This window comes from Emiliania huxleyi (genome assembly GCF_000372725.1).
Source record: "Emiliania huxleyi CCMP1516 unplaced genomic scaffold EMIHUscaffold_46, whole genome shotgun sequence".
Taxonomy (NCBI): domain Eukaryota; phylum Haptophyta; order Isochrysidales; family Noelaerhabdaceae; genus Emiliania; species Emiliania huxleyi.
The window spans coordinates 610,115-635,726 of NW_005198537.1; the positions used below are offsets into that span (position 1 = coordinate 610,115).

A 25,612-nucleotide genomic window follows, 5' to 3' on the forward strand; every position below is an offset into this window, starting at 1 on the left:
TCCGCGTGGTACGGGACCCCTCGATCGTCTCGCCCTCCCTCACTGGTGTGTTCATTGGGGGGGGTCATAACAAACACGGTACAGGATCGAGGTGCACGCTGCTGAGTGAGGGACCCCAGAGGGTAGATCGAGCAGTGTCGTCCCCCCTCTCCATCATCTTCCTGGGAGACGTCGGCGGCCGCGATGGCGGTGTGACCGATCGAGCTACAAGAGGAGCTTGTTCAGCAGGATCCAGGATAGTCTCGTGCACTACCTCACTGGGTCTGAGATCATCGAGACGCCTCCCATCACCGTCTCGGATTCGTGTGGAGTCGAACCACTCCGGGATTGTGTGCGCCACAGCAGCCTGTGAGGTGATCGAGAAGCACAATTCTCAGAACGATGGGCTTGCCATCGCGCATCGGGCTGCGCTCGGGCGAGGCGCGCGCGCGCATGGCAGGCCGAGCAGGCTCGGCATATGGTGAACTCCCGATGTCGCGATGGCTGTCCCGCTTTTCCCGCGATCATTTCGTCCGTCCAATCGAAGGAAGCGCCGCCCAGTTATGGCGTGTGCCAAACTTGTTACCGTTCTTCGTCCGAGATTCCGTGGTTTTTGCCTGAGGGAGGGTGTAGAGGATGTAGAGTGTAGAGCGCTGTAGAGCTGTAGAGATGTAGAGCGCTCTGGAGCGCTGTAGAGCTGTAGAGCTCTACATCCGCCGCGGGACGAAGCGCCTCCGTTGTAGAGCGATGTAGAGCGCGATTTTGCTGTAGAGTTTGTTGTAGAGGCTCTACAGCCAAACCGCCGGGAAGGCAGTGACTCAAAGAGGTCGAGCCGCGCTAATGGGGTGTCTCCGAGCTTACTGGAGCTCTGATGGACAGCCCTGACTATCCCTGACACACAGAGAGTCCCTCTGACGGCAAACAACACCCTATAACTGCGTCATGACCAGCCTGCCATGTGTCGCCGGTGCCGCATTCGTCGCTGTGCTTCTTTAGCAGGCGGTGGACTGTCGGCTGCGAGGACGGTCGCATTTGCGCGAGGCGAGGCGAGCATTGCTGCGCGTTGCATGCGCCATGCCTCGCGCCAGCGCGTGCGGGAGCTCCTGGCTGAGCGTTGAGTCCAGGCGAGTTGCGCTGGGCCACTATCACTACGCCGAGCCGAGCTGACGCGCCGAGGCGCCGGCCAGTCGCAGCCGTGAGGCATGCCACAGCAGCAGAGGCACCTGCCACCCATTGGGCGGGCAGACAGAAGGCCAGGGCCGCACTGGCAAGTGCAACGCGCCTCATGTCGGAGAGCGACCGTGCCTCGTTCGCCGCTTACGATGAAGAGTTTGTTGTACGTACTTTTAGCTTACTGGGAGAAAAGAGAGAGGGGGTTGTGTTCCCTAGTGTAGACATTTCACGTTGTAGAGCGCCTCTACATCGCTCTACAACGGAGGCGCTTCGTCCCGCGGCGGATGTAGAGCTCTACAGCTCTACAGCGCTCTACAGCGCTCTACAGCGCTCTAGATCTCTACAGCTCTACAGCGCTCTACACTCTACCATCCTCTACACCCTCCCTCCCTCAGGTTTTTCAGTGTATGTAGCTCTTACGAACATACCCGTAGGTGAACTGCTGACGGGGTTTGCGATTTTTGCACGGCATTCGGATTTTCGCTATTTGGTTGTGTGGGTGTGAATCCCGGGATTAGTCGATGGTTACGCGTCGGCGACGCGGGCGCCTTGCGGGCAGAGCCCTTAGCCACCCTTTATCTTGCGCGGTCATAAACTACAAGAAGAAAAACTACAATTTGTTTGTTGGCCCAACCCTCGCGCCTCGGCATTCATTCGGCCTTTCTCACCCCTACAGTCCAAAGCAAAGTCTTGCCAACATACACACAAATCGTTCGGCGAGAGCAGCCACTGGCACGGATCGGACCCATCACCCCCCTCCCCCCCCGCCCCCCCCAAACTGATGACGTAACGACAACGGACGCTCCGCTCCCCGAAGAGCAGGCCGGACCGACCCGATCTGGATGAAAAGCGCAATGCTCGGATACACGGAGAAAGAGGCCTCGCCGCCGTACGGGCTCCTCGGTGCCCCCCAGCAGCGTCAATCGGCACCGCTCCGCCTCGTCGGCGCGGGTCTCGGGGTGCTCTTTGGATGCTTTGTCCTCGTTGGCTTCACAACGGGAAGCCTCCCGACGCTCCTCTTGCGCGACTCCGCTGGGCAGCTTGGCGCGTGGGACCAATGCGGCGGCATGGCGTACACCGGGTCGACAAAGTGCCGTCGGCCCCAACCACCAACCCGCAGCCACCACATGCCCGTCCCAGCGGCCCAGCCTCTGCGACAGCCTCCCGCACACCGCTGCCACCACCGCCTTGTCCGCCACCCTCCAGGTGTCCCAAGGACTATGTGTGCTCGGCGCGTCAGCCCGGTTTCTCCCAGTGCGTGCCCGGATGGATCCCCCTCTGGTACTCCGCCTGGCGCACGGGCGACGTGGACGATGACATTTTGGTGGCGCTCGCCGCGGGAGGGAAGGACGATGCAAAGCCCGCCTCGCCTGGCCCGTGGGGGCAGTGCGGCGGCGCAAAGTACGCTGGTCCCACGAAGTGCCCCAACGACTACGCATGCAAGTACCGCAGCGTCACGCTCAGCCAGTGCATCCCCTCGAGCATCGCCAAATGGATACCCGACTACCCGCACAACGACGAGCCTGGCGACAAGGAAAAGTCTGACGACAAGCAGAGCAAGCACGACTCGGACAAGGCGTGCGCTGGGCCCTCGACCTCTCTCCCTCCCTCGCGCAGCGGCCAGCAGCTCTAGCAGCCCGAGACTCACGCGTGCCGTGTTCTGCTGTAAGGACGACAAGCCCGACGACGACAAGCACGGATCGGACAAGGATGACAAGAAGGACGACGAGAAGGGCGACAAGAAGGACGACGAGAAGGACGACGAGAAGGACGACAAGAAGGGCGACAAGAAGGGCGACGCTCCCTCCCTTTCCCTGCTGCTTGCCATGAAGAGTAGTGACGTTGGGAGCTGCTGCTACAGCAAGACTGGCCCCTCTGACTGCGAGCACCCGGGCGACTGGTGCAGCAAGACTGAGGCGAAGTGTACGGATTGTGGAGGTACTTTCTGGACCGCTAAGCAGATCGACGACTTTAAGCACCGCAAGGTGCGCCAAGCTGAGCCTCCAGCATTCTTCCTCCAGATGCGGCACTCAGAGCCCGCCTCCCGTGGTTCAGGACGAAAAGAAGGACGGCGACAAGGATGACAAGGGTGGCGAGAAGGACAAGGACGACAAGAAAGACGACAAGAAGGTGAGCCCCCCCGACCCCCCCCCCACACAGCGTAAAAGCAGCATTGCCCATGAAACATTCAAACCTAGATTCAAAACTTATAGGACGGGGGAAAGGACGACGGCAAGAAGGATGACTAGGCCTCCAAACGATGTGTGCCGGCGATAATCCGGCTGATTCCATGCGTTCATATGCCTGCACAGGCTGCTCCCCTCTGTTCCCTCCCCACGGATCCTGGACGTGGTGATAGTTCCGGGCTGGGTCTGTTGAGCGAGACGAGGCGACGGCCGGCGGGCGGACACAACTAGTCGCCGACAATGCAGTTTTCGACGCAGCCCCTGCCCATTGGCTAGTAGACTCTCTGGAGTTCGGGGGCCGCCGCTGACTGACTCGAGGAGGCTGAATTCTTTTCTGTATTGAAGCTGAAGCTTCTGTTCGTTCGTCTCCACGGCGCTGTTGCGTGGCAAACGGTCAGCACGCGCTACTACCGTCTTTGGATCGCTGGTGTCGAGCGACTTCGGGGGATGCCCCGCGCGCCTGACCCAGGCGCGAAAACGAATCTGCGAGGCGTGGCCGCTTATGCGGCCCGATGGGGAGGAACGGGGCGAGCCCCCTCCAACCCACCCGCGCTAGGTCTCGGGTTTGACGCATGGGGTCACTCCCGCGAAACTCGTGAACTAGAGCCGGGGCAGTCGGAGAAGGGGCAACTCCGTGCACTGACGGTCGGCCGTCAGAAAACACGCCTGCGTGGATCGCGTCACACCAATCCTCGCTACCCAACGCGGCCAAAGGATATCCACCTCGAGAAGCTCGAGAATACCCGCGGATTCTTTTTTGAAAAACCACGCCAGCGCGAGACCAGCGCGCGAGACTCCGGGCCCTCTGGGAGGGTGGCGAGGCTGACTCCGTGCACACCGCGCATGCTCCGGCGTCGACGCTCTCACGTCCTCCTCTGGTCCTCGCCCGACGTGGGAGGCACTCCGCTCGGGCGCGTGCGAGTCGAGCTGGACCGGCGCTTCCGCCGCCTGCCACACCCGCAGGACGCGATCGATGCCTCCTGGCGCGCGGCCCTCGAGTCCAACGGAAGGCTCTTTGACGGTAGCAAATTCAGGCTGGCAGCGTTGGCGTGTGCCGACGAGGGCGACGGCGCGCGCCTCGTGCTGCGCCTCGGCATGACGGGTTACAAAGAGTACCTCGGCACCAACCAGGCACCACGCGAGCAGCGGCTGCGTCTGGCCGCCGACGGCGAGCGGCTGCACGGCGACGCAGGCGCCTTCCTCTCGAACGCGCTCGGGTGCGAGACGGTCCTCGTCACGGCCGACGGACAGATCGCCCTGCTCCGTCGCTCGTCGGCGGTGGCGACGCACGGAGGGCTCTTCAACGGTCCGAGCGGACATCCCGAGCCGTCGCGCGCCCGTGTCGAGGAGGAGCCGGACTGCGCCGCAGCGGCAGAGGCGGCCGCGCGGCTGGCCGTCGAGGAGCTCTTCGACTCTGTGACGCAGGAGACGCACGAGGAGACCAACGTGCCGCGCGCCGCGCTGCTCCCCCCTCGCTGCATCGGCTGCATGGCGGCGGCCGACGAGCACGGGTGCGTGGGCAAGCCGGACCTTCTCTTCGTCACACGGACGACGCTCGACGCCGCGGCCGTGCGGGCCGCCTACGAGCAGGGGGCGGCGGAGGGGTGGGAGTCAGACCGCCTCGCCTTCTTCCCAGCCGACGTCCGCCTCGGCGAGGGCGGCGTCGAGCTGACGCCCGTCACGTGCTGCGCGCTGCTCGAGGTGCGGCGAGATATGGGGAGATATGGGGAGATACGGAGAGATGTGATGGTGCTGCGCGCTGCTCGAGGTGCGGCGGCGCCGCACCCGCCTCGACTCCTCTCCACGGCCCCTCTCATGCTCCCTCTCGCTACACGCCACCCCTCGCCAGCCGCCTGTTGCGCCGGCTGAGCCGTCGCGCCGCCGAAGAGCGCGGGCTGCTGTATCTGTGCGGCGGAGGGACGCTGGGGGATGAGTGCAGATCAGCGCCACTCGAGCTGAGCGCCGAACCCGCCCGAGCAGGTCGCCAGGCACCTCACGGCGGGCCAGTCCGACACCGAGCTGCGCCGGGCGCTCGAGGCGTGGGGCGACGAGGTGCGGGCGGAGCTGGAGAGCGGCGAGCCGGATGCCGGGGCCCCCGGCCCTGCCGCTGCGCCGCCGCGAGAGGCGGGTGCCGGCCCTCGAGGCGGGAGGAGGGTGTTGCAGCGCGGGCTGGACTTGCTCCTCGCGGTGCCGCCGCCGCTGGCCGAGGAGCACAGGAGCACGACGCCTCCGCCGGCGAGCGAGGACGCGGCCAAGGACCCGACGGGCGTGGGTCAGGTCTGGCAGGAGGCGACGGATCTGCTGTGCGACTACCTCGAGGCGGCGGGCGGGGCGGCGGTCGCCCGCACCTTCGGCACGGTCGTCGAGCTCGGCGCGGGGGCGGGCGTGTGCGGGCTCGTGGCGGCGCGGTGCGGTGCGGCGCGGGTCAACCGACTACCACCCGGCCGTCCTCGAGCTGTGAATGCAGAGCTGTGAATGAAGAGCTGTGAGCAGGTCGTGCTCACCGACTACCACTCGGCCGTCCTCGAGGCCCTCCGCGCCAACGTGGTGCGCAACGGCTTGACGTCGAGTTGCGAGGTTGGCGGGGGCCCGGGGGAGCGAGGAGAGGGCGGGGGGGGGAAGGGGCGGGAGCGGGGCGGGTGAGGCGGGGCGGAGACGGGGCGCAGACCGGGCTGGCATGGCGAGACACACTTCCAGAGAGAAGACGCTTGCTCGCTCGAAGGGCCGCTGGTGATGCCCTAGGTGTCGGCGCTTTCGTGGGGCGAGGCGGCGGCGGCGGGCGAAGCCGCAGCGCTCGGCCCTCCTGGAGCGCAGCGGCTGCTCCTTGGCTCCGACCTCGCCCCGAGCGAGGCTGCGGCGCGGCTGCTCGGCTCCACGGTCGTCCGGCTCCTCGGCCACGGTGACACCCCCGGTCTCCTCGCGGCGTCGAAAGGCGCCATGAGTCGCCGCTCCCCTGTCCCTTCCCGCTGCGTGCAGGCGGCGTCTTCCTTTTGTCGCACCGAGAGCGGCGAGCCGTCTACTTGGACCGAGTGTCGGGGGCCGTAGTCACGGAGGCGACCGACTCGGCGCTGCAGGCGCGCCGTCGCCGAATGTGGCACACCCACGTTGCGCCCACGTGTGAGCCCCAAGATTGCCCGCAGGCGCTGCTCGCCGCGCTGGCTCCGCTCGAGTGCCGGACGATCCACGCTCGGCATTGTGCGCCGGAGGAGCCGGAGCGTGTGCTCCTTCTCGCCATCGGCGATGCGGCGGCCGTGGCGGCGATGCCCCCTTGGGCCGGACGCGTCGACGGCGGCCCGGCTCCCGTCTCGCCGGCGGCCGCCGACCCTGTGCGCACGCCCAGGATTGACGCGCGTGAGCGCGCCGCTTTTGAGCGCGACGGCTTCGTCGTCCTCGATCGGCTGCTGAGCGCGGAGGTGTGCGCCTTGCTCAACCAGAGGCTCGAGCTCGTGCTGCGCGGCGAGTTTGATCTGGGGCGGCCGCCCGACAAGGTGCCCCGCTTCAAGGCGGAGACACGGTGCAAGGCGGGCAAGCAGCCGCCGCCCCTCGGCGGGCCCTCGAAGACCACCCTCCAGCTGATCAACGTCCACAAGGCGGACGCTGCATTCCGGGACGTCGTGTGCTCGCCGTCGCTCGGCCGAGCCGTCTCTCGACTCGGCGGGTGGGCGGGGGCGCGGGTGGCCAACGACCAGGTGTGGGCCAAGCCGCCCGGCGCGGCGCCGCTCACTTTCCACCGCGATTCGGCCTACTTCGACTTTGTGCCCTCCGACGTGATCACCGTCTGGCTCGCGCTCGACGACATGGACGACGACGTCGGCCCGCTGCAGTACGTGCCGGGCTCGCACCGATGGGAGGACGGCCGCGTCGGGTCGGCCCAGCAGTTCTTCGACAAGGACCGGTTCGCGCTCCTGCACAGCGCGGCGAGGCGGGAGGGCCTTGACCCCTCCGCCGAGCTCGGCCTCGTGACGGTCGGCGTGCGGATGGGCGGTTGTGGCATCCACAATGGCCGTTTGTGGCACGGGTCGGATCGGAATGCGAGCGCTCGGCCGCGCCGCGGACTCGGCATTCACTTCGTGCCAGCCGACGCCGTGTTCAGGGACGCCGAGGGGAAGACATTGGCGCATTCAATCCAGCCCAGGCCTGACGGGGCTGCGCCGGGCGTTGAGCTCGATGGCCACGCATTTCCCATCACGTACTTGTCACGAGCCGGCGAGCAGAATTCTAGAGATAGTTGTGGTGATATCCGACAGTGATCAGTGCTCATCCCGCACTCTTTCCGCGCCTCTACGCACGCGCGTTCATTCATGTGAGTTTCGCTCTCCGCAGCTCTGTGTGCGGTCTTACATGGTGTTAAACCTTAGTTTAAGCCTTGACGTCTGACGCGCGTACCGTTGGCGATGCGTTGCCGTTGGACGGTTGCACGCTCGGCAGCCAGAGGGCACGGGGGTACGGCACTCACGCGACGGCCCCACGCGCAGCGATCCGGCGTCCAGCACCAGGTGTAACATTCTGTTGCCCCGACTCTACGGGTTGCCACAGTCACAATATGGACAACATCGCAACCGTGCTTGCGTGCTAGTGCGCACCTGCCAGCCTCGGAAAGAGGTGGTTTTGTAACCTGCGTTGGCCGGCGCCTCCTCGGCCTCCGCCTCTTGCTCGGCCTCTTGCTCAGCCTTGGCGGACGCTGCGCCCCCAGAGTTGTGGGGGCGTGCCCTGATTCAGCTCTTCGAGAGGCCGCTGAGAGCACCGCCCAAAGACACCCTGTGGTCGCCCACTGTGCCTCTCCCTCCGGCACACCTCGGGCTCCGGGGAGGAGACGGCCCAGAGGCGCGCGAGCGAATCGAGCGGCACCTCGATTGCCTCCGCCCGCGAGCTAGTGCTGCCGCCCGCAGCGACGGAGGGCTCGAGGGGGGCACCGCCAGAATGCTGCCCCTGTGACGAAGACGAGTAGCCCGGACGGCGAGGCTGAGGCAGAGGCCTGGCGTCATACCCAGCTCGTCACACCATGAGGCGGGGCGTCGTCGGGCTGGAGGAGCTTCTCCTCGGGCTCACGGGCAGCGGCGCTTCCACCGCCCCCCTGCCTAGTCCGACGACTTGAGACTCCACGTCCGACGCCTCGCTCCCGCGCGACTCGCGCGGCAAGAGCGGAGACGGGTCCGCAGACCCCTCGCTCCGCCGCGCCGCCGCAGGGAACCGACCTCCGCCCGCCGAACCTCCGCTGTGCCGGCCTGCCGGGCGGCGCGCGCCCGCCCCTCCACCGCGCCCTCCGGCACTCGCGGGTGTCGCGGGAGTCCTCGGGGACGGCTCGCTGCCGGTGAGGCGGGAGGAGACCTACAGCGCAAGCCGTGTCGCTCGGCGTCGCTGCCCGTGGGGAGAGTATGCTCGTTAGGATGGCGGTCAGAACCAATCGCGGGGAGAGGCAGCCGCGGGCAATCTCGGCGAGCTCGCGGGCAATCTCGGGCAATCTCGGGCCCACCTCCTCCACGGCGGACAGCGTGGTGGAGGCCACGGCGGCGCACTCCTCCTCGCCGGCCATGTCCAAGCAGACGCGCGGGTCAACGTCGAAGATCGCCTGCTCACGCCGACACGGCGTGCGTGGCGCAGACAGAGCTCGGACAAGCGGCGGGGCCGGGCTGACGAGCGCCGAACTGCTCCCCTGCCGCGTCGAGAGCTGCGCCGCCGCCAGCGCGTGCGGCGAGGGTGAGCCTAGTCTCGCCCGGTCTCGGCTGGTCTCGGCTGGCCTCGGCTGATCTCGGCTGATCTCGGCTGATCTCGGCTGATCTCGGCTGGCCTCGGCTGATCTCGGCTGGCCTCGGCTGATCTCGGCTGATCTCGTGCCAGGGGGAGGGGGCGCGCCGCCGCGGCCAAAGGACGAGGCGGAGGAGGAGGAGGTGTGGCGCGCGGCCGCGGCCTCGAGAGATGGCGGCCGCTGCTGGCGCCGGCCCTCCTCAGGGGCCTCCGCCGCCGCTGCCCCGAAGGGCTTGAGCGGGCCGACGGTCGAGACGGCGGAGCCCTCTGCGAGCTCGTCGTCCGCCGTCGGAGGGGGCGGACGCGCGGCGCCGCCGTCGCCGGGTTCGGCCGCGGCGCCGCCGTGCTCCTTGGCGATCGCGTCGGTGCGGCGGCGGCGAGCCTGCTGGGCAAGGGCGAGCGGAGACGAGCCGCGCGCGTCCGGCGGCTGCTTGCCCTCGGCTGGCAGCGGCCCCGAGTCGGCCGTGCGCAACCGCGAGTGGAGGAAGGGGTGGGCGAGCGCCTCCCAGGCGGAGGCGCGGCGGCGCGGCTGCGTGCAGAGCAGCGCCTGGAGGAAGCGGACTGCGGCGTCGCTGAGCTCGTTCCACGCCTGCCGATGCGGGCGCCGAGGGGCGAGGTCGGGGGACGAGACCGGGGGACCAGGCCGGGGGGCGAGGCAAGGGGCGACGAGGCGTGGTGGCCGAGGGGTGCCACCAACGCGTGGCCGAGGGGTGCCACCGCCGGGCTCGCCTGCAGCTATATCGGCTGACCTCGGCTGACCTCGGCTGACCTCGGCTGATCTCGGCTGATCTCGGCTGATCTCTTGCCAGGGGAAGGGCTCGCCTGCAGCTGCGTCGTCGGGTACGTCGCGGTGCGCACGTTCCGCCGGAGGTGCGTCTCCGGGTCGTTTGCGGGGAGCTTGTACGGGTCGAAAGGAGGCTCTCCGAGGAGCAGCTCGTACGAGACGCAGCCGAGCGCCCAGAGGTCGCACATCGGGCCGTACGCGCGCGACCACACCTCGGGCGCCAAGTTGCACGGCGTGCCAATCTGCTATATCTCGGCTATATCTCGGCTATCTCTCGGCTATCTCTCGGCTATCTCTCGCACACCTCGGGCGCCATGTTGCACGGCGTGCCAATCTGCTCGGTGAGCTGCGACCACGCCTTGAAGGCCCTCAGCTCTGGCGAGGCGGCCGAGTCGACATATGGCGTCTTGGCCGCGGTTGCGGCGCCCAGGTCGGTGATCTTGACCACGAACTCGGCCGAGCGGGAGGAGAGGAGCAGGTTTGGCAGCTTGATGTCTCGGTGAGCGATCCCGTTGGCGTGCAGGTAGGCGAGGCCGGACAGGACCTGGTGCAAGCAACGGCCCGCCTCGCCCTCCGTCCAGCCCTTTGCGCGCGAGACGTGCGACGAGAGGTCGCCCCCGGACACCATCTCGAGGACGGCCCACACCCGCGTCGGCGAGGCGAACGACTCGTGCAGCCCAACCACGTGCCTGTGCCGCACCCGCCGCAGAAGCGCAACCTCGTGCTCGACGGCGCGGAGGAGCGATGGCTCGCCGCGCACGCCGATCCGCTTGAGCGCGAACGCCTCGCCCGTCACGCGCTCCGTCACTCGAAACACGTCCGACGTCGCGCCGCTTCCCACGCGCCGGCCGAGCTTGTACCGCCGAGCCACGTCGTGAGCCACGACGGCGTCGATGCGACGGTCGTGCTCCTCGAGGAAGGCGGCCTCGCTGGCGAGACGCAGCGCGCTGTACGTGCCGCCCCACCGCAGCGAGGCGAGGAGCGCCGCGAGCAGCAGCGAGAGCACCGCCGTCGCCGTCAGTCCGGCGATTGTGAGCGGATTGGTTGTGCTCGGGTCCATCTGGCGGCGGCGGTCGGCGAGCCGGTTGAGGGTGGAACGGCGCGTTGCCGATGCGCGTGCGTTCTATGTCGGCTGAGGTCTCCTCTCTTGCTGCGCTGGGGGCGGCTGGCTGCGTCGGCCTGGCCGGCTTGCGCCGCCCTGTCTTCTGCTGTCTGGCGCTCTTCAAGCGCCGGGGCGGCTCGGCCAAAGAGACAAAAAAAATAATTCGCGGGCGCTCACCGATTCTTGCACGGACTGTGTTTCGCCTTCCCATCAATCAATCAATCTTGCAGCAACCTTCATGCCACCTCGCGGTCGTCCCACTCTCGAGCGAGAGAGATTTTCAATACCAAACAACTCTAACACTCACACATGTGACATGTTTTGTTTGCACTCTCGTCGGACTGGAAGGAGGTTTAGCGCACCGCCCGCGACAAAAACAGCAGCGTACACCGTCCGCGGCGGCTACCTGACTGAGTTTTACCCCAAGAGCCCGCGACCCCAAGAGTTTTTACCGCTCCCCGAGCCCGAGTCCCTTCCAGCTACCGACGCGATTCTCTCCTCCGTTCAAAAAAATAAAAAAATGTATGTATGTAGGAAGGTGAAGAACAGCCAGGCTCGGACTGGACACCAACGCGGTATGGGTGGACTAGCGAGGTGTTTCTGCTGCCCGAGTTTTTCTCTCCCACACCTGTGTTAGTGCCAGTGCGCGCCAGTCCCGTGCCCAGTGTTGTGCGAGCCAGCAATTCTCTCCCACTTCTGACCTCGATCAGCCCGCTTGATGGACCTCGTCTCGCTCTCTTTCCTCTGCCTCTCCAGCGCGTTGCTCTCGCGGCCCGCGCTGCTGCCGGTCAGCGCCGTGTCTCGGTCACGTGCGCCCCTGTGCGGCGCCCCGCCTCACGGCTCACACGGCGAGCCGCCGCAGCAACCGTCGTCAGAGGCCGAGGCCAAGGCTGCGTGGCTAGCCGGCCGGCGCCAGCCGCTGGCCGGGAACGCGGCCGTGCCGCCTCCGCCCGCGCCTGCTCCACCCGCACCACCAGCCCACGGCGGTCTCGAGATGCTCAAGTCTGCAATCGAGGCTGCAGAAGCGAGGACGGCGTGGCTGGCCAGGCAGGAGCCGCAGCCGACGGCGCTCGGACAGCCGCCACCGCTATCGCCGCCTCCGCTGTCCTTTCCGACCCCGGCCGCAGTGCCTGCGGTCCCGCCGCCGCAGTCCGCCCCGCCCCCGCCCGCCGCGGTCATGGCGCCGCTGCCCGCCTTTCCTGGCCCGCCCGCGCCTTTGGTGATGGCGCCCCCGCCGTCGGTGCCAGACCTGCCTGTCCCTTCCGAGGCAGACGCAAAGGCGGCCTGGCTCTCCAGTCGAGGTCCGCCAGCCGCGCTCCCCCAGCCACCGGTTCCGCCGCCCGCGCCCGCCCCGCCGCCGCTGGCCGGCGGCCTCGACTCGCTGATGTCGACCATCCGTGAGTCGGCGGCCAAGGCGTCTTGGCTGGCGCGGCAGGACCCGCCGCCACCGCCGCCGCCGCCGCCACCGCCGCCACCGCCACCGCCGCCGCCGCCGCCGACGCCGCCGTTTCCCGTCGCGCCTCCTCTGCCCCCGCCAGTGATGGCGCCGCCTCCGACGGCGGTGGACCTACCGCCGCGGCCCTCGGAGGCAGGGGTCGCGGGAGGTGGCTGGCCAGGCGGGCAGGGCTTGTCGTCGCAGCAGGAGACTGCTTTCCCGGGGCAGGCCCCGGCCTCTCACGAGGGGCAGCAGGGGCAGGGGCAGGGGCAGGGGCAGCAGGGGCAGGGGCAGGGGCGGCAGGAGGAGGTTCAGTCTCCGATCGAGGTGCTGCGCGGCCGCATGGGGGAGCAGGAGGCGGCCGGCGCGGCGTCGGGGCCGCAGCCGGGCGCTGGCCACGAGCAGCGCAAGGCGCAGGGCGCGAGGAGGGCCGTCTTTCGCAACTCGCAGCTGCCGTACAACGGCGACCTGCAGGCCGCGATGAAGGCGGGGGACCGAGACGCGATCCGCGCGCTGATGGCCGCGCGCGACCGGAAGAAGCACGATTGGATGCCCGCGCCGGGAGAGGAGGTGCCCCTGCCGGGCCGCGAGGAGGAGTACGAGGCCTTCAAGGCGGCGCAGGCGGCCATGCCGATGGCGGAGGAGCCCGCCTACGCGCCGCCGCCGATCGACGCCGAGCGGCGCAGCCGCTCGCCCGGCTTGCAAAACAACTTTTACGACAAGTCGACGGCGGACTTCAAGCGGCCGTACGGGGTGCGTGGCGCGCCGCCCGATGCGCCGCCGCCCGTCGTGGCTGCTGGCGTCGGCGGCGTCGACTCAACGAGGGACGACGCGCCGCCCGCCTACGGCGCCGAGGCCCAGACGCCTGGCAACGCCGCCGCCGCCGCCGCCGCCGCTGCCAACGCCGCCGCCGCAGCTAAGGCCGCAAGCGACCACGCGCTTGCCCAGCATCGGAGGAATCGGATGAAGAATGGGGCGGCGGCGGCCATGTCGCGCCCCGCGCCCCGCCCCATCTCCCGCCAGCCGTTGCAGCCCGCCGCCGCTCTGCCGTCGCCCCCGCCCCCGTTTCCTGCTCCTCCTCCTGCTCCTCAAGGCAACCCACCGGTCCAGCCAAGCCTGGGATACTCCCTCTCGCAGCCAAGCGAGGAGACCCCGATGCCGGGACGAGAGAAGGAGTACGAGGCCTTCAAGGCGGCGCAGGCGGCGAGCGGCCAGGCCCCGGGCGGACCCGCCTACGCGCCGCCGCCGATCGACGCCGAGCGGCGCAGCCGCTCTCCCGGGCTGCAGAACAACTTCTACGAGGTGTCGACGGCGGACTTCAAGCGGCCCTACGGGATGTCGCCCGCGGCCCCGGAAGCGCCGCCCGCGGATGCCGGCGACGCCGGCGCCGGCTCGACGAGAGACAACGCGCCGCTCTCCTACGGCGCCGAGACTCCGATGCCCGGCCGCGAGGGCGAGTACGAGGCCTTCCAGGCGCAGGGCGGCGCTGGGGCTGCAGCGGGGCGTTCGCACATGCCGCCGCCGATCGACGCCGAGCGGCGCAGCCGCTCGCCCGGCTTGCAGAACAACTTCTACGACCTCCCTACGGCGGACTTCAAGCGGCCGCACGGCGTTGCGCCAGGTGCCGCGCCGCCCGCCGCTCCGCCGTCTGTCGCGGCTGTCGGCTCGACGAGAGACAACGCAACGCCCGCCTACGGCACCGAGACTCCGATGCCCGGCCGCGAGGGCGAGTACGAGGCCTTCCAGGCGCAGGGCGGCGCTGGGGCTCCGGACGGACCCGCCTACGCGCCGCCGCCGATTGACGCCGAGCGGCGCAGCCGCTCTCCCGGCCTGCAAAACAACTTCTACGACAAGTCGACGGCGGACTTCAAGCGGCCCTACGGGGTGGCACCGGGTGCGGCGCCCGCCGCTCCGCCGTCCGCAGCGACGAGAGACAACGCAACGCCTTCCTACGGGGCCGGGAGGGAGGGCGAGGCCTTCCAGGCGCAGGGCGGCGCGGCGGTACCGGCCAGCGCGCCGCCGCCGATCGACGCCGAGCGGCGCAGCCGCTCGCCCGGCTTGCAGAACAACTTCTACGACCTCCCTACGGCGGACTTCAAGCGGCCGCACGGCGTTGCGCCAGGTGCCGCGCCGCCCGCGGCGAGCGTCGGCGAGAGTGCTCTGCCGCCGGCTGGATACGTCAGCGGAGGCGGCCATGCACCCCAGCCCGTCGGCGGGACGGGTATTCCGGCCCACGCAGCCGCCCCGGCCAGCGGCATGCCGGAGCATGTCACCCGCGACGCCTCGCCGGCCGCCCCGCCAGTCTCGGACGCGAACGGAGCGCTCCTCGAGAGCATCTGCAAGACCATCGACGCGCTCGCCGCCGTCACCGCCGGGGATGAGGAGGCGGCGCGCCTTCACCTCGAGGCCATTCAGCGGCACGCGGAGAGGTCGTTGCGGAGGCGCGGCGGTGCAGGGGGCGGCGGCGGTGGAGGGGGAGGAGGTGGTTGGGGCGCGGATGGCGACGCCGCCGATCGCCGATGACGATGGAGTCTGTGTGGGTCATCGAAGCAACTCTATCTCGAAGTAGGCTCGCGAGGCGAAGTGTTTAAGTCGCGATCTTGGTTGTCCTTGAAAGAAAGGCAAGAGCAGAGCTGCGTACTCTGTCATGTAGTCCAGAGTGTAGAGAGAGCTCAGAGGCCCACGCCCAGGCGCCGGCTCGTACGAGAAGCTCGTCTTCTCTCAAAAAGTCAAACAAGGTCAAGCTTGTGTGTGTCAAAAAAAACTCACGGTCACGCACACGCTGTGCACACATACGTGCAACACAAGCCGCTACAGTATCACGCATGTGCGGCGAACTCAGGGGCCATCCTCATCCTCTCCTCATCCACACACACACATCACACGTAGAAAATACCGATCTTCTCGCCCCCCCCCCCCCCCGCGAGCATTTTTCGAGAGGCGGTCACGCGCCGATTAGTGTGTCAAGGAGCCTCTCCACTTGGCGAAGCAGCCCGCCCACGTCCTCCAGTCCCGCCATCGCGTTTGCCTTTGCCACAGCACCACCAATGGTGCTGGTAGCGCCCTCGCGCGGGATCTCGAGCGCAATGCAGATGGCGTCCACCTACTCACAACGGCTCCGGCTCGGGGGAGCGTCTCCCCCTCTCCACAGTGGCCAATGGCCAGCCACACACCTTTTGCGGCAGCGTGGCGCTGTCCAACGCGGCGCGCTCCCGCCTGAGCTCGGCCATCGCCGCCTCAGCCGCCGCCACCTCGGCCGCCGCCTCCGCCGCCGCCGCCTCGGCCGCCGCCTCGGCCGCTACCGCCTCGGCCGCCGCTGCCTCGGCCGCCGCCTCCGCCGCCTGCCTCGCCGCTTGACGCGCCGCCTCCGCCGCCGCGTCGCACTCCCGCATCTGCTTCTCCAACATCTCTTCCTCGAAGGTGCGCGCCGCACCCCTCGCCGCGCCCCAACCCGCCAACGGGATGACGCACTCCGCCGCCTCCGCCGCCTCCGCCTCCGCCGCCGCCTCCGCCTCCGCCGCCGCCTCCGCACGCCGCCGCGCCTCCCCCTCCGCCGCCCGCCGCGCCCCCCTCACCTCCTCCTCTACCGCCCAACGCGCTTGCTCCTCCCGCTCCTCCCGCTCCTCCCGCTCCTCCCGCTCCCTCGCCCTCCTCACTTCGTCGAGCGCCGCGTCCTCCTCCGCCGCGCGCCTCGCCTGCTCTAGCCTCGCCTCATCCGCCCTCCGCGCCGTATCCTTCCTCAGCCTCTCCCGCTCCCTCTCCTCACTCGCGAGCTTCTTGGCGGCGCTGGCGGCCGCAGCGCGCGCCTCCCGCTCGAGTCGCTCCTCCCTCTCTCTCCGTTGCACCTCGGCCACCTTCTCCGCCTCGCGCCTCGCCGCCGCCGCTGCCGCCGCCGCCGCCTCGCTGCAGGGACCGAGGCCCCTCCCCTCTCCCTCCTCTCCCGCCTCCTCGCTCTCGCTCCAGTCGCCGCCGCCGCTGTCGCCGCCGCCGCTGTCGCCGCCGCCGCTGCCGCGGGCTGCTCCTCCGTGCAGCGGCGAGCCCCACGCCGCCTCGCGCCGCCGCCGTGCCGCCGCTGCCGCCTGCGCGTCCTGCCTGCGCGCCTCGACGCGGCGGCGGGCCTGGCGGAGCGCTTTGCTCTCCTCGCAGCCGGCCACCTCCGCCTCGCTCAGGCAGTACGCTATCCACTCCTCGTCGACCGCGAGCTTGACCGCCCGCCTCAGCTCCACCTGCGCCGCCTCGCGCCTCTCCTGGGCGCGCGCCGCCTCGCGCGCTCGCCGCTCCGCCGCCTCCGCCGCGGCGGCGAGGGCGGCGGCGTGGCGGCGCTCCATTTCTTCCGCAACCTCCGGCGAGAAGAAGATCCTGCGCGCCTCCGCCGCCACAACATCGGCCAGCAGCTTCCTGCCGACGGCGTCCGCGGCCAACTGCCGCCGCTCGAGTGCTGCCAGTCTCTCTCGCTCCGCCGCCTGTGCCGCAGCCTGCCGCTGTCTCTGCTGCTCTGCAGCCTGCCGCCTGGCCGCCTCCCGCTGCTCGCGGCTCGCCTCCGCTTGCGCGTCCCTCGCGGCCGCCTCTTGCGCCTCCCTCTCTTGCGCCTCCCGCTTCTGCGCGGCCATCGCCTCGGCCTGCGCACGATCCGTGGCCCGCCGCTGCGCGAGTGTTGCTTTCGGAGCCGGCTTTGGCAGCTTTTGCGCCTCCTTGCAGGCGGCCGTCCTCGCCAGCCGCATGGCCTTCTGGGCGCGGGTCTCGAGAAACCGCTCCCACACAACGCGAGAGAGAGTACGCACAACGCTGCACAACGCCACCCACACGGCGGCCACAAACTCGAGGCAAGTTTGCCAGCGCGCTGGTGAGGCTTCGTGCATGCGGCAATGGCAAATGTCGGCCGCGCCCAGGTGTATTCTTTTTTTGCTTGGGCGGCCCTGATGCCGGGGTTGTAGGGTAGGTCTGGGCCCTCCCGTCGGGTTTTTCCCTCTTCCACGCTGGAATTTTCACAGCATAAAAAGAAATTTTCCCGCGGAAATCACGATGTCAACCCTCCCCAAATGGGTGATCTGATGCTTGTAGGGCTTGAGAGTGGCCTGCCATGTCACAAGAAGGACTGTGGTTGCAGGAGAGTACCACCAACCATCACTCTAGTTGGTATAGTACCCCACCTTCACCCCTCCCATGATTTCTTTTTTAGTTTCCCATAAGTAAGGTAGGTAGGTAGGTAGGTAGGTAGGGGCACCGCAGGGGCCGGTCAGGTTTTTCCAGAATTTCAGCATCAGGGCCGCCCAAGCAAAAAAAGAATACACCTGCCGCGCCGACCTGCTTCCAACCTTGGGGTGGGTTAGGGGTGTGGTGTCCCGGCATGGTCCTACTGTGCTGCATGAATGGTTGGGCAGGTGTGAACAACACCTCCTGAGCACGGCGCCGCAGCGCGCAGGCGCCTGTTGATGGGTCCAGGTGATAGCCCTGGTGGGCAATCCATACGCCTAGTTGGACCTCAGATCGCCCGACCGCGTCCCGGTGCTCTGCCCACACCCCACTGCCGTCGGATTTGAGAGAGATTTGTGACGCCGCCGCACCGCGCCGCGGCCGGGGGCCCTTCGGAGGCCGAGGATGGCCGTGGCGGACCGGGACGAGCTCTGAGTGGTAAAGTGTCAGTGTATATATTGTGATCTGTGATCTGTGAAGGGTCCGCCCGCAGGCGCATTTTGTATACCGAGGCGGTGCCCGGTGCCGAGCGCAGGCAGAGCCCACAGGTCGGACCTTAAGAGAGCATTGTAGATCCCTGGGCGAGGGTGGTGGCGTCCCCGTCGGGTCAGGGCTGAAGGCGGGGGAGACCAACCCGATCTCTCCGGCGTCCCGGGAGCGTGATTGACACCCCCCCCTGCGCCAACAGCCCCGTGGAGGTATATCTCTCACTCAGTCTAGCTAAGCCAGGGGAGGCGATGCCGGGGCCGTACAGCAGCTTGATGGTGCTTCGCCGGCGTGCGTCCCGGAGCGGTCCCGGTTGGGCGGTCCGGGGGAGGAAAATGGAGGGGACAACGCCGACGGCGCTCTGATTCGACTTTTTACTTCAAACAAAGAGACCGTCGCACGCGCCGCAGCGCGGCGCGTGCGACTGGTCAGGAGCGGATCCGTCAGTTAGTCGTGTTTACGCCGGGATCGTGTCCTCCACAACCGGCAAGGGTGGGCGAGAAAAAAGAAACATGAAATAGTCCGGCCCGCTGGGTGCGCTTCTCAGCTCCCCGGCCCTGGATGTGAGGTTACTGACTGCACTCCAAGTGCTCCAAGTTTATTTTTTCTCGCAGGTCATCTCTGATAGCTAGAGCAGCAGCGTCAGGGTCGCAGGGTCGGATCGCGTCAAGCCTCTCGCCCGGCCGGCCGCGTGCAGACGTCGGCCTGTCTTGCTGTCTGGAGTAATCTGTGGTAGGGTCTTAGGGTCTTATCTGTGTGTACTTCTCGATCGAGATATCTCCAAAAGTCTGCCTTAAAATTTAAGCTTAATCTAGCTTAATCGGGAAGTGTCGGTACTGTGAGCGACTGCGCGAGGCGCCGCCGCCGGCCCCGCCGGGGGCGGGGCCCCGTTTCCGTAATGCTCTGTCGTGTAGGCAGATGGCACCCGTGTGTGACTTGTCACTTGAGCCTCTGTCTAGATAGTAGTCCGTCTGCGCACGCGCTCTCGGGGACGTCGGAGAGGCGCTTGGGGTACTTTCGGGGGTTTTGGATATGGTACACACACTCTTTTTGGTACGGGCCGTACTACGGCTCGTCGTCTAGCGTGCAAGCCGCGCCCCCCCCCCCCCCCCCCGGAGCGGCTGGTTACTGATGCCACACACTCGATCTCCACGACGGACAGAGTAATGGAAATCTCTGCGCAAGAACAGGAGATCGTACATGGGGTAGAGATAGTCGATTAAGACTGGAGATCCTAGCGGATCTCTCACACGGACACGCCCAAGTCTCGCCAGTAGATCCCTCCTGTCCGGTTCCCCATTCAAGACTAAAGATCGAAGATTGAGATTGTGGATTGTAGATCGCTGAGCAGCAACACGGGCCAAAGTGTGGAGATAGGAGATGGAGAATGCAGATTGTAGATCCTAGCGCCCAGCCAATCCGCCCCAGATGTGAGATCGAAGATCGAAAATGGAGGTCGTAGATTGCTGCCGGCGGCGACAGTGGCCAAATGGAAGATTGGAGAATGGAGATGGGAGATAGGAGATGGTCAGTGTGAATGAATCCATAGCGCATCTCCTTGAAGGTTTGAGCCCCCCTCCTCCCCCGGCCCCCGGAATCGAGATTGGAGATTGGAGATTGGAGATGGAGATCGGAGATCTGACTGAATCCGGCCTAAGATGACGACGTTGGGAGATTGGAGATTGAAGATGGAGATCGGAGATCTGACTGGATCCCCGGCCTAAGATGACGACGCTGTGGATTAGAGAGTATTGGAGATGGGGAGATCGGAGCCCACCCAACCCCAGCGGCGTTGATAGATGTTTTATAGATTTTTGTTTTTTCCTGTGGTCTGTGCGCGGACGGCCCGGGGAGCCTTTATGGCCTGCGGCGCCTGGCTTGAGCTTGGAAGTGTAAACGAGTCCGCCAGGGCGGTCTGCAAACGGAGCGCGCTGCGCGCGCGGTCTACGGCGAACTTATTTGCCGAGTTGGAAGCGCGTACCACGACACCGCCCACAGTGCTGCGTAGACCGCGCGCGCCGCGCAGCGCGCTCCGTGTTTGCAGACCGCCCTGGCGGACTCGTTTACACTTCCAAGCTCAAGCCTCCATCGCCGACGGGGAGAGGGGGGACGACACTGCCTCGGCAGCGTGCACCTAGATCCTGCACCGTGTTTGTTATGACCCCCCCCAATGAACACACCAGTGAGGGAGGGCGAGACGATCGAGGGGTCCCGTACCATGCGGAATCGACCCTATCCAGTGCTCAAGTGCTCAAGCTCAAGCCAGGCGCCGCAGGCCATAAAGAGGAGCGCAGATTAAAATGGCGCCGCAGGCTCCCCGGGCCGTCCGCGCGCAGAACCTTTATCTAAAACAAAACAATCGATGAGTCACCACCACCTAGGGGCTGGGGGGCTCCGATCTCCATCTCTCCAAGTCCTCTCCAATCTCCAGCGTCGCTACATGCCTACATGTTAGGCCGGATCCAGTCACAGATCTCCGATCTCCATCTCCAATCTCCAATCTCGATGCGGGGGCCCGGGGGAGGAGGGGGGGCTCAACGACCTTCAAGGAGACGCGCTATGGCGTTCATTGATTCACAATGCAAAAGGATCTCCACCCTCTTTTCGCGCCATTTTGTGCAATCTCCAGTCGGCCCACACGATCTCTAGGCGCCTTTGGCGGGAAGTCAGAATCTCCACCTCTGTCGCAAGATCTCAAGCGACTGCACGCACCAACTCGAGATCTCAGACTCCTCTCGAGACTCGAGCATCGGTATACGTACGGAGAAGATTTGCCTCCCCACCAGTTCTTCAATCTCTACTGGTGCTCTTGGCAGGAGATTTGCCACTTAAGAGATCTCTAAAAGGCATCTACGATCTACAGTCCAAGGATCTTCCGATGTTGCGCAGAGATGTCCATGTATGGACGGACAACCAAAAAGCATCACTCTCTTTCCCTACTCGAACGTCACCCTCCTGCTCGCGCGGCTCTCCTTCTTTCGGCCGTGCTGCCGCTTCTCCCGGACCCGCTCGTGCCGCCTCCCCTCCGTCTCCGGCAACGAGCGCCGGTCGACATACTCCCGCGGCTCGACGCTCGCCTGACGGCCGTGTCGTCGGGGGCTGTCGGCTCTCGGGTGCGTCGTGAACGGGCGAGGAGAGATGGTGGACTTCCGGCGCGTGCGGCGCCCGCCTCGTCCACCGCCGCCTGCAGCCGCTCGAGGCCGAGCGCCAGGTTGCGCGCCTGCGGTGGCCGCGGGTGACGAACAACAGGTCGCGGCGGGAACGATGCTTCGCGTGCAGCAAGCGCCGCGCCTGCGATCGCGTCTCGTCGCACGAGAGCAGCAATTCGCCGCTCTTGGTGACGGCGCCTGGAGAAACGAGTCGCGGGGACGAGTCAGGAGGCTCTGGCGCAGCAGCCACCGCGTCTGGTGGCAGCCGCCTCGCTGCCGCTCCAGCAGACGCTCGCGCACCGCGGGCGGCAGCCACCACGCGGACCGCTCGGAGACGTCGAGACGCAGGCTCGCCTTCGTGGACACCTGCGGCGGGGTGCCCGGACATTCTCGGCGCTGTGGCCACAGCGTCGCAGAGTCGCGACAGCGTGTGTTGATTCCAAGCAGCCGGCAACAAGGCGTGGTTAGCTGCCAAGCCGCATATCAGGGACGGTGGTGCAACGCGGCGTGCGGTAGCCGTTGGTGGCACACCTTGTTGACATTCTGCCCGCCGGGACCGCTAGAACGCGAGTAGGTTACCACCACCGACTCGCGAGGCACACGGACGCGACGGCTCACGCCGGAGCAATGGGCTCGCGTGGTTCGCGCTAGCATGTTGATCATAGCCCAACAATTTTTTTCAATTGGACTGCGCGCCAGATGTCTAAGAATTAGGTGCCCGGTAGGCTTGGCTGCAAAGGGGATTTTCGTGTTTTGTTTTTTTATTCAGGGTTTTGCAACTGATTCCGTTTGCAACAAACGGAATCAAGAAAAGAAACGACCGCAAAAGCAGGCGGCGTCTCGTGCTCGACCAGGATCGCCGTCCCGGCGCGAGAATGCAGCCGGGCTTGCCGTCGTGCAGCCCTTTTTGCTTCGGCTCGTCGTCAGCGACGCGCCAGTCCTGGCGCAGCCGCCCCGCCGTGCGGTCCACGGCCTTGCAGCCCGTCGACGCGCCCGACGACGTGACCGCGGCCGAGATGGAGGCCTTCATGGACCACATCCAGCCGAGCTTGTACCAGCCGCCCGACGACAGCGACATCGCCCATGAGTTCACGGCGTGGCTGGCGGCGCGCCGCGAGACGTTGCGGACCGCCGCCGGTGCAGGCCGCCCTCGCGACTCGCAGGCCGACGTCGCCGCACCCGACGCCGCCGGCGGCGAGGAGTCGCCCGACAACGAGACGGGGCGCGCGACTCCGCCCGCACCTGCGCCGGCGGCGGCGTCCGGCCGCCGGCGCCGGCGCAAGCCGCTCGCCGGCGGCGGCGGCGAGAAGGAGAACGCGGACGTCGAGATGGACGCGCTCATGGTCGAGCGGCCCCGGCCTGCGCAGACGGAGCAGCGCTGGCGCGCCGTCCTTGCCGCGCGCCACGAGGATTACGACCGGGAGCTCGAGAAGGACAACCCGGAGCGGCCGTGGCACAGGGTGCCACACTTCCAGGGCGACGTCGAGGCGGAGTGCAAGCTGTGGGCAAGGGTCGTGCGCGCGCTCGGCGAGGCATACGCGCGTGACGGCTGGCGCATCGAGACCATCGAGTTTGACCCCAAGCGACCCGGGCAAGCCAAAACCGCGCGCGCCACGCGCCACAAGAGGCTGCGGGAGGCGGCGAAGCGGGCGGAGAGCAAGGCTGCGGCTGCCGCCGCCGCCACCGCGACGCCGTCGCCCGCCGCCGCCGCCGCGGCGGCGGCGGAGGCCTCGGAGGGCGCGGCGGCGGAGGAGGAGCTGAAGGCGGCGCGGCGAGCCCAGGCAGAGAAGACTGCTGCACGGCTGTTCGAGCAGCTGGAGGACGGCGAGGAGGAGGGGGAGGGGGAGGCGGCTCGCGAGGCGTCAGCGCGCACGCTATCCATCGCCACTGATGCCTTGCTGGGCGTTCTCGACGCGGCCGACGGAGGCACCGTCGAGACGAAGGACGCGTACCAAACGGCGGACAAGCCGCTGGGCGAGGGGGAGGCGACGGAGGCGGTCGAGAAGGACAACATCACCATCGCCTTCAACAGGACCATCGTCCGCGAGGTGCGGCGGCTCCTGCAGACGTACGGCGGCGATCACAGGCCGCCGAGCATGGGCGCTGAAATGCACTACGAGCTCGCTGCGATGGAGGGCCCGTACGCTGACCCGAACGCCTTCTCGTGCGACCCGGACTCGCTGTCCACGCAACAGCTCGACGCGCGTTTGCTACTGTGGTACCGGCAGTGCCTCCCCAAGCCGCCGCAATGGCGCGCCGACCCAAAGCTCAAGCAGCAGCCCTGGCGCGGCACCGATGGGCAGGAGCTGCTGCTGCCGCAGTGCTGGCCGTCGCATTGGCTGACGCGCGCGCGGCTGCTCGGCGCGCGGCGCGGCGTCGCGCTGACGCTGCGCGAGGCGGACGCAGAGGCGCACGGCGAGGCGCCACACGCGCCGCAGCTCGTCGCGGACGCAAAGTTCGCGTTCGAGGTGGCGCTGCGCGAGCAGCAGCCCGCAGGCGCTCTCTATGAGAGCTACCGCCGCCTAGCGGCGGCTCTCGCGCACTCGCGGCGCACTCGCGCGGGGCTCGCGCTCCGCCACCTGGCCCTTTGCCCGGCGTGCAGCGACGCCCTCTGCTTCCCGGCGCAGCACCTCCCGGCCGTGACGCGCTACACGCTGCCGCCCGTGGTGCAGCGCGCCGGCTGCAGCGATTGCGACTACTTGGCGATGCGGCGCATGCTCGCCGCCCGCACGTCGTCGTACAACGAGTGCACCGCGAAGGACGCGGCGGAGTGGCTGCGCGGGCTCGAGCAGGCTGACGCCGTCAAGCACGCGTGGGGCGTCGTCGTCGTCGACGCCATCAACCGCCCGCCCCACGCGGCGACGCGGCTCGCCATCATGGAGGGCACGTTCGACCACGACTCCTTTGCCGCGTTCCTGCGGGCGACGCCCGGCGTGGCCGTGCCCTACTGTGGGGCGCATGGGCCGCCGCGGTCCGCGGCGGACGATGCGCCGATGCCGGGCGCGCCACCGGGCGCGCCGATGCCGGGCGCGCCGATGACGGACGCGCCAATCCCGGGCGAGCCGCCGGCCCCGGCGGCGGCGGAGGATGCGCCGATGCCGGGCGGCGGGCAGGACGCGCACCGTAACGGCTGCGCGTGCCCCGGGGGCTGCCTGGGCGGCCCCTCGTTCCTCCCGTTGGATCCGTGCTGCGAGTGCGAGGAGTGAGTCTCGTCGTCGCTTCCCACACTGCGCGGCGTGTGGGTGGGGGTCTCTGTTGATCACTGTACTGTACTCTCGCTCTCTCTCTCACTCGCTCGCTCTCTCGCTCGCTCGCTCGCTCTCTCTCTCTCTCTCTCTCTCTCTGTGTGTGTGTGTGTGTGTGTGTGTGTGTGTGTGTGTGTGTGTGTGTGTGTGTGTGAGTGTGTGAGTGCGTGTCTCTCTGAGCTAATTCCTCTCCCGCCCGATCCTTGCTGCTTGCTGCGAGTGTCGGGGAGCGTGTGCGACCAGGGGAGTGAGTCTCGTCGTCGTGTCGGGGCGTAGCTGCTTTTTGGAAACATGTTTCTACTCGTTGGACCGGAGATGGGGGGGCAGGTGCACACCCCCTGCGCTGCTCAACCTCTGAGATGTTACTCCAGACACCGTACCGCCGTGTCTGTATCTCCCAACATCTCCCGGTCCCGCTACCCGCAGCTCAAAGCGACGTCTCCCCTAATCTCCACGGCACCCACCGCCCGCGCACACTACTCGCCGACGACTCGAGAGTCGCGCGCACGCACAACCCAGCCGTCGAGCAAGCGGGCATGACCAGAGGCGCCCGCGGAGGGACAACCGGGATCGCCCTCGCCCGAGCCAGAGCCAGCCCTGGCCCCTGGCCGCGCGCGCGGCCTTCTTTCTGGCCCGCATCCACCGCAGCGGCGGCCGCCGCTGCGAAGACTGCGGCCGCGCGACGCCTCCACGAGCATACGATCGAGCGCCCGGAGGGGCTCGGGCTGAGTGCCGTCGCGAGACCTCGGCACGCCTGCGCACGCCTGCGCACGCGGCAGAGCGACAGCGGCACCACCCTCGTCGGGCGCCGACGAAGCGTGCTCGCGGGTCGCCGCTCCGTCGACCGACGGCCGAGACACTTGCTCCGACGCCGCCCCGCCCCCGCCCCGCCGGTCCGGCACCGATATCTCGGAGGACGACCTAAGGAAGAGCGTGGCGGCGCGTCGCCGGAGGACGGCGCGCTCGTGCTCTCGCCGCGAGATCGAGGGGGGGGGGGGGGGGGGGGGGCTTCCCCCCCAAAAAACCCCCGGGCCAGGGGTGCGTTTTCCCCCACCCCGAAAAAACGCCCGGGTTAAGGAAGGGGGGGTGCCCCCCCCCCCACCTGTGGGTGGCTCAGCCCGAAGCTAAGGAGGTC

The 25,612-nt window shown here is 67.7% G+C and overlaps 7 protein-coding genes across 7 annotated transcripts; 4 read left to right on the forward strand and 3 right to left on the reverse strand.

Annotated features, from left to right (window-relative positions):
- Positions 1–2,141: 2,141 nt before the first annotated feature.
- On the forward strand, positions 2,142–2,629 carry EMIHUDRAFT_49130 (hypothetical protein; the record flags this gene model as incomplete). The annotated part of the gene is made up of 3 exons (XM_005768405.1): positions 2,142–2,242; positions 2,359–2,458; positions 2,540–2,629. Coding segments are annotated over 3 exons (291 nt in total), but the record flags the coding sequence as incomplete, so codon positions are not given.
- Positions 2,630–6,598: 3,969 nt separating this feature from the next.
- EMIHUDRAFT_66203 (hypothetical protein) lies at positions 6,599–7,588 on the forward strand (the record flags this gene model as incomplete). The annotated part of the gene is made up of 1 exon (XM_005768406.1): positions 6,599–7,588. The coding sequence occupies one exon, from the start codon at positions 6,599–6,601 to the stop codon at positions 7,586–7,588; it is 990 nt and encodes a 329-aa protein (XP_005768463.1).
- A 94-nt stretch (positions 7,589–7,682) lies between these two features.
- EMIHUDRAFT_464407 (hypothetical protein) lies at positions 7,683–10,927 on the reverse strand (the record flags this gene model as incomplete). The annotated part of the gene is made up of 4 exons (XM_005768407.1): positions 7,683–8,666; positions 8,812–8,907; positions 9,331–9,672; positions 10,265–10,927. The coding sequence occupies 4 exons, from the start codon at positions 10,925–10,927 to the stop codon at positions 8,334–8,336; spliced, it is 1,434 nt and encodes a 477-aa protein (XP_005768464.1). The 3' UTR covers positions 7,683–8,333.
- Positions 10,928–11,679: 752 nt separating this feature from the next.
- On the forward strand, positions 11,680–14,927 carry EMIHUDRAFT_464408 (hypothetical protein; the record flags this gene model as incomplete). The annotated part of the gene is made up of 1 exon (XM_005768408.1): positions 11,680–14,927. Exon 1 carries the CDS (start codon positions 11,688–11,690, stop codon positions 14,925–14,927), a length of 3,240 nt encoding a protein of 1,079 aa, XP_005768465.1. The 5' UTR covers positions 11,680–11,687.
- A 217-nt stretch (positions 14,928–15,144) lies between these two features.
- On the reverse strand, positions 15,145–15,882 carry EMIHUDRAFT_436686 (hypothetical protein). The gene is made up of 2 exons (XM_005768409.1): positions 15,578–15,882; positions 15,145–15,507 (listed from the first exon to the last, which is right to left on the reverse strand). The coding sequence occupies exons 1-2, from the start codon at positions 15,809–15,811 to the stop codon at positions 15,349–15,351; spliced, it is 393 nt and encodes a 130-aa protein (XP_005768466.1). The 5' UTR covers positions 15,812–15,882; the 3' UTR covers positions 15,145–15,348.
- A 4,997-nt stretch (positions 15,883–20,879) lies between these two features.
- EMIHUDRAFT_451635 (hypothetical protein) lies at positions 20,880–21,895 on the reverse strand (the record flags this gene model as incomplete). The annotated part of the gene is made up of 4 exons (XM_005768410.1): positions 20,880–21,160; positions 21,253–21,303; positions 21,375–21,598; positions 21,764–21,895. 4 exons carry the CDS (start codon positions 21,893–21,895, stop codon positions 21,031–21,033), a joined length of 537 nt encoding a protein of 178 aa, XP_005768467.1. The 3' UTR covers positions 20,880–21,030.
- A 182-nt stretch (positions 21,896–22,077) lies between these two features.
- On the forward strand, positions 22,078–23,212 carry EMIHUDRAFT_356304 (hypothetical protein; the record flags this gene model as incomplete). The annotated part of the gene is made up of 1 exon (XM_005768411.1): positions 22,078–23,212. A coding segment is annotated over exon 1 (1,016 nt), but the record flags the coding sequence as incomplete, so codon positions are not given.
- Positions 23,213–25,612: the final 2,400 nt, after the last annotated feature.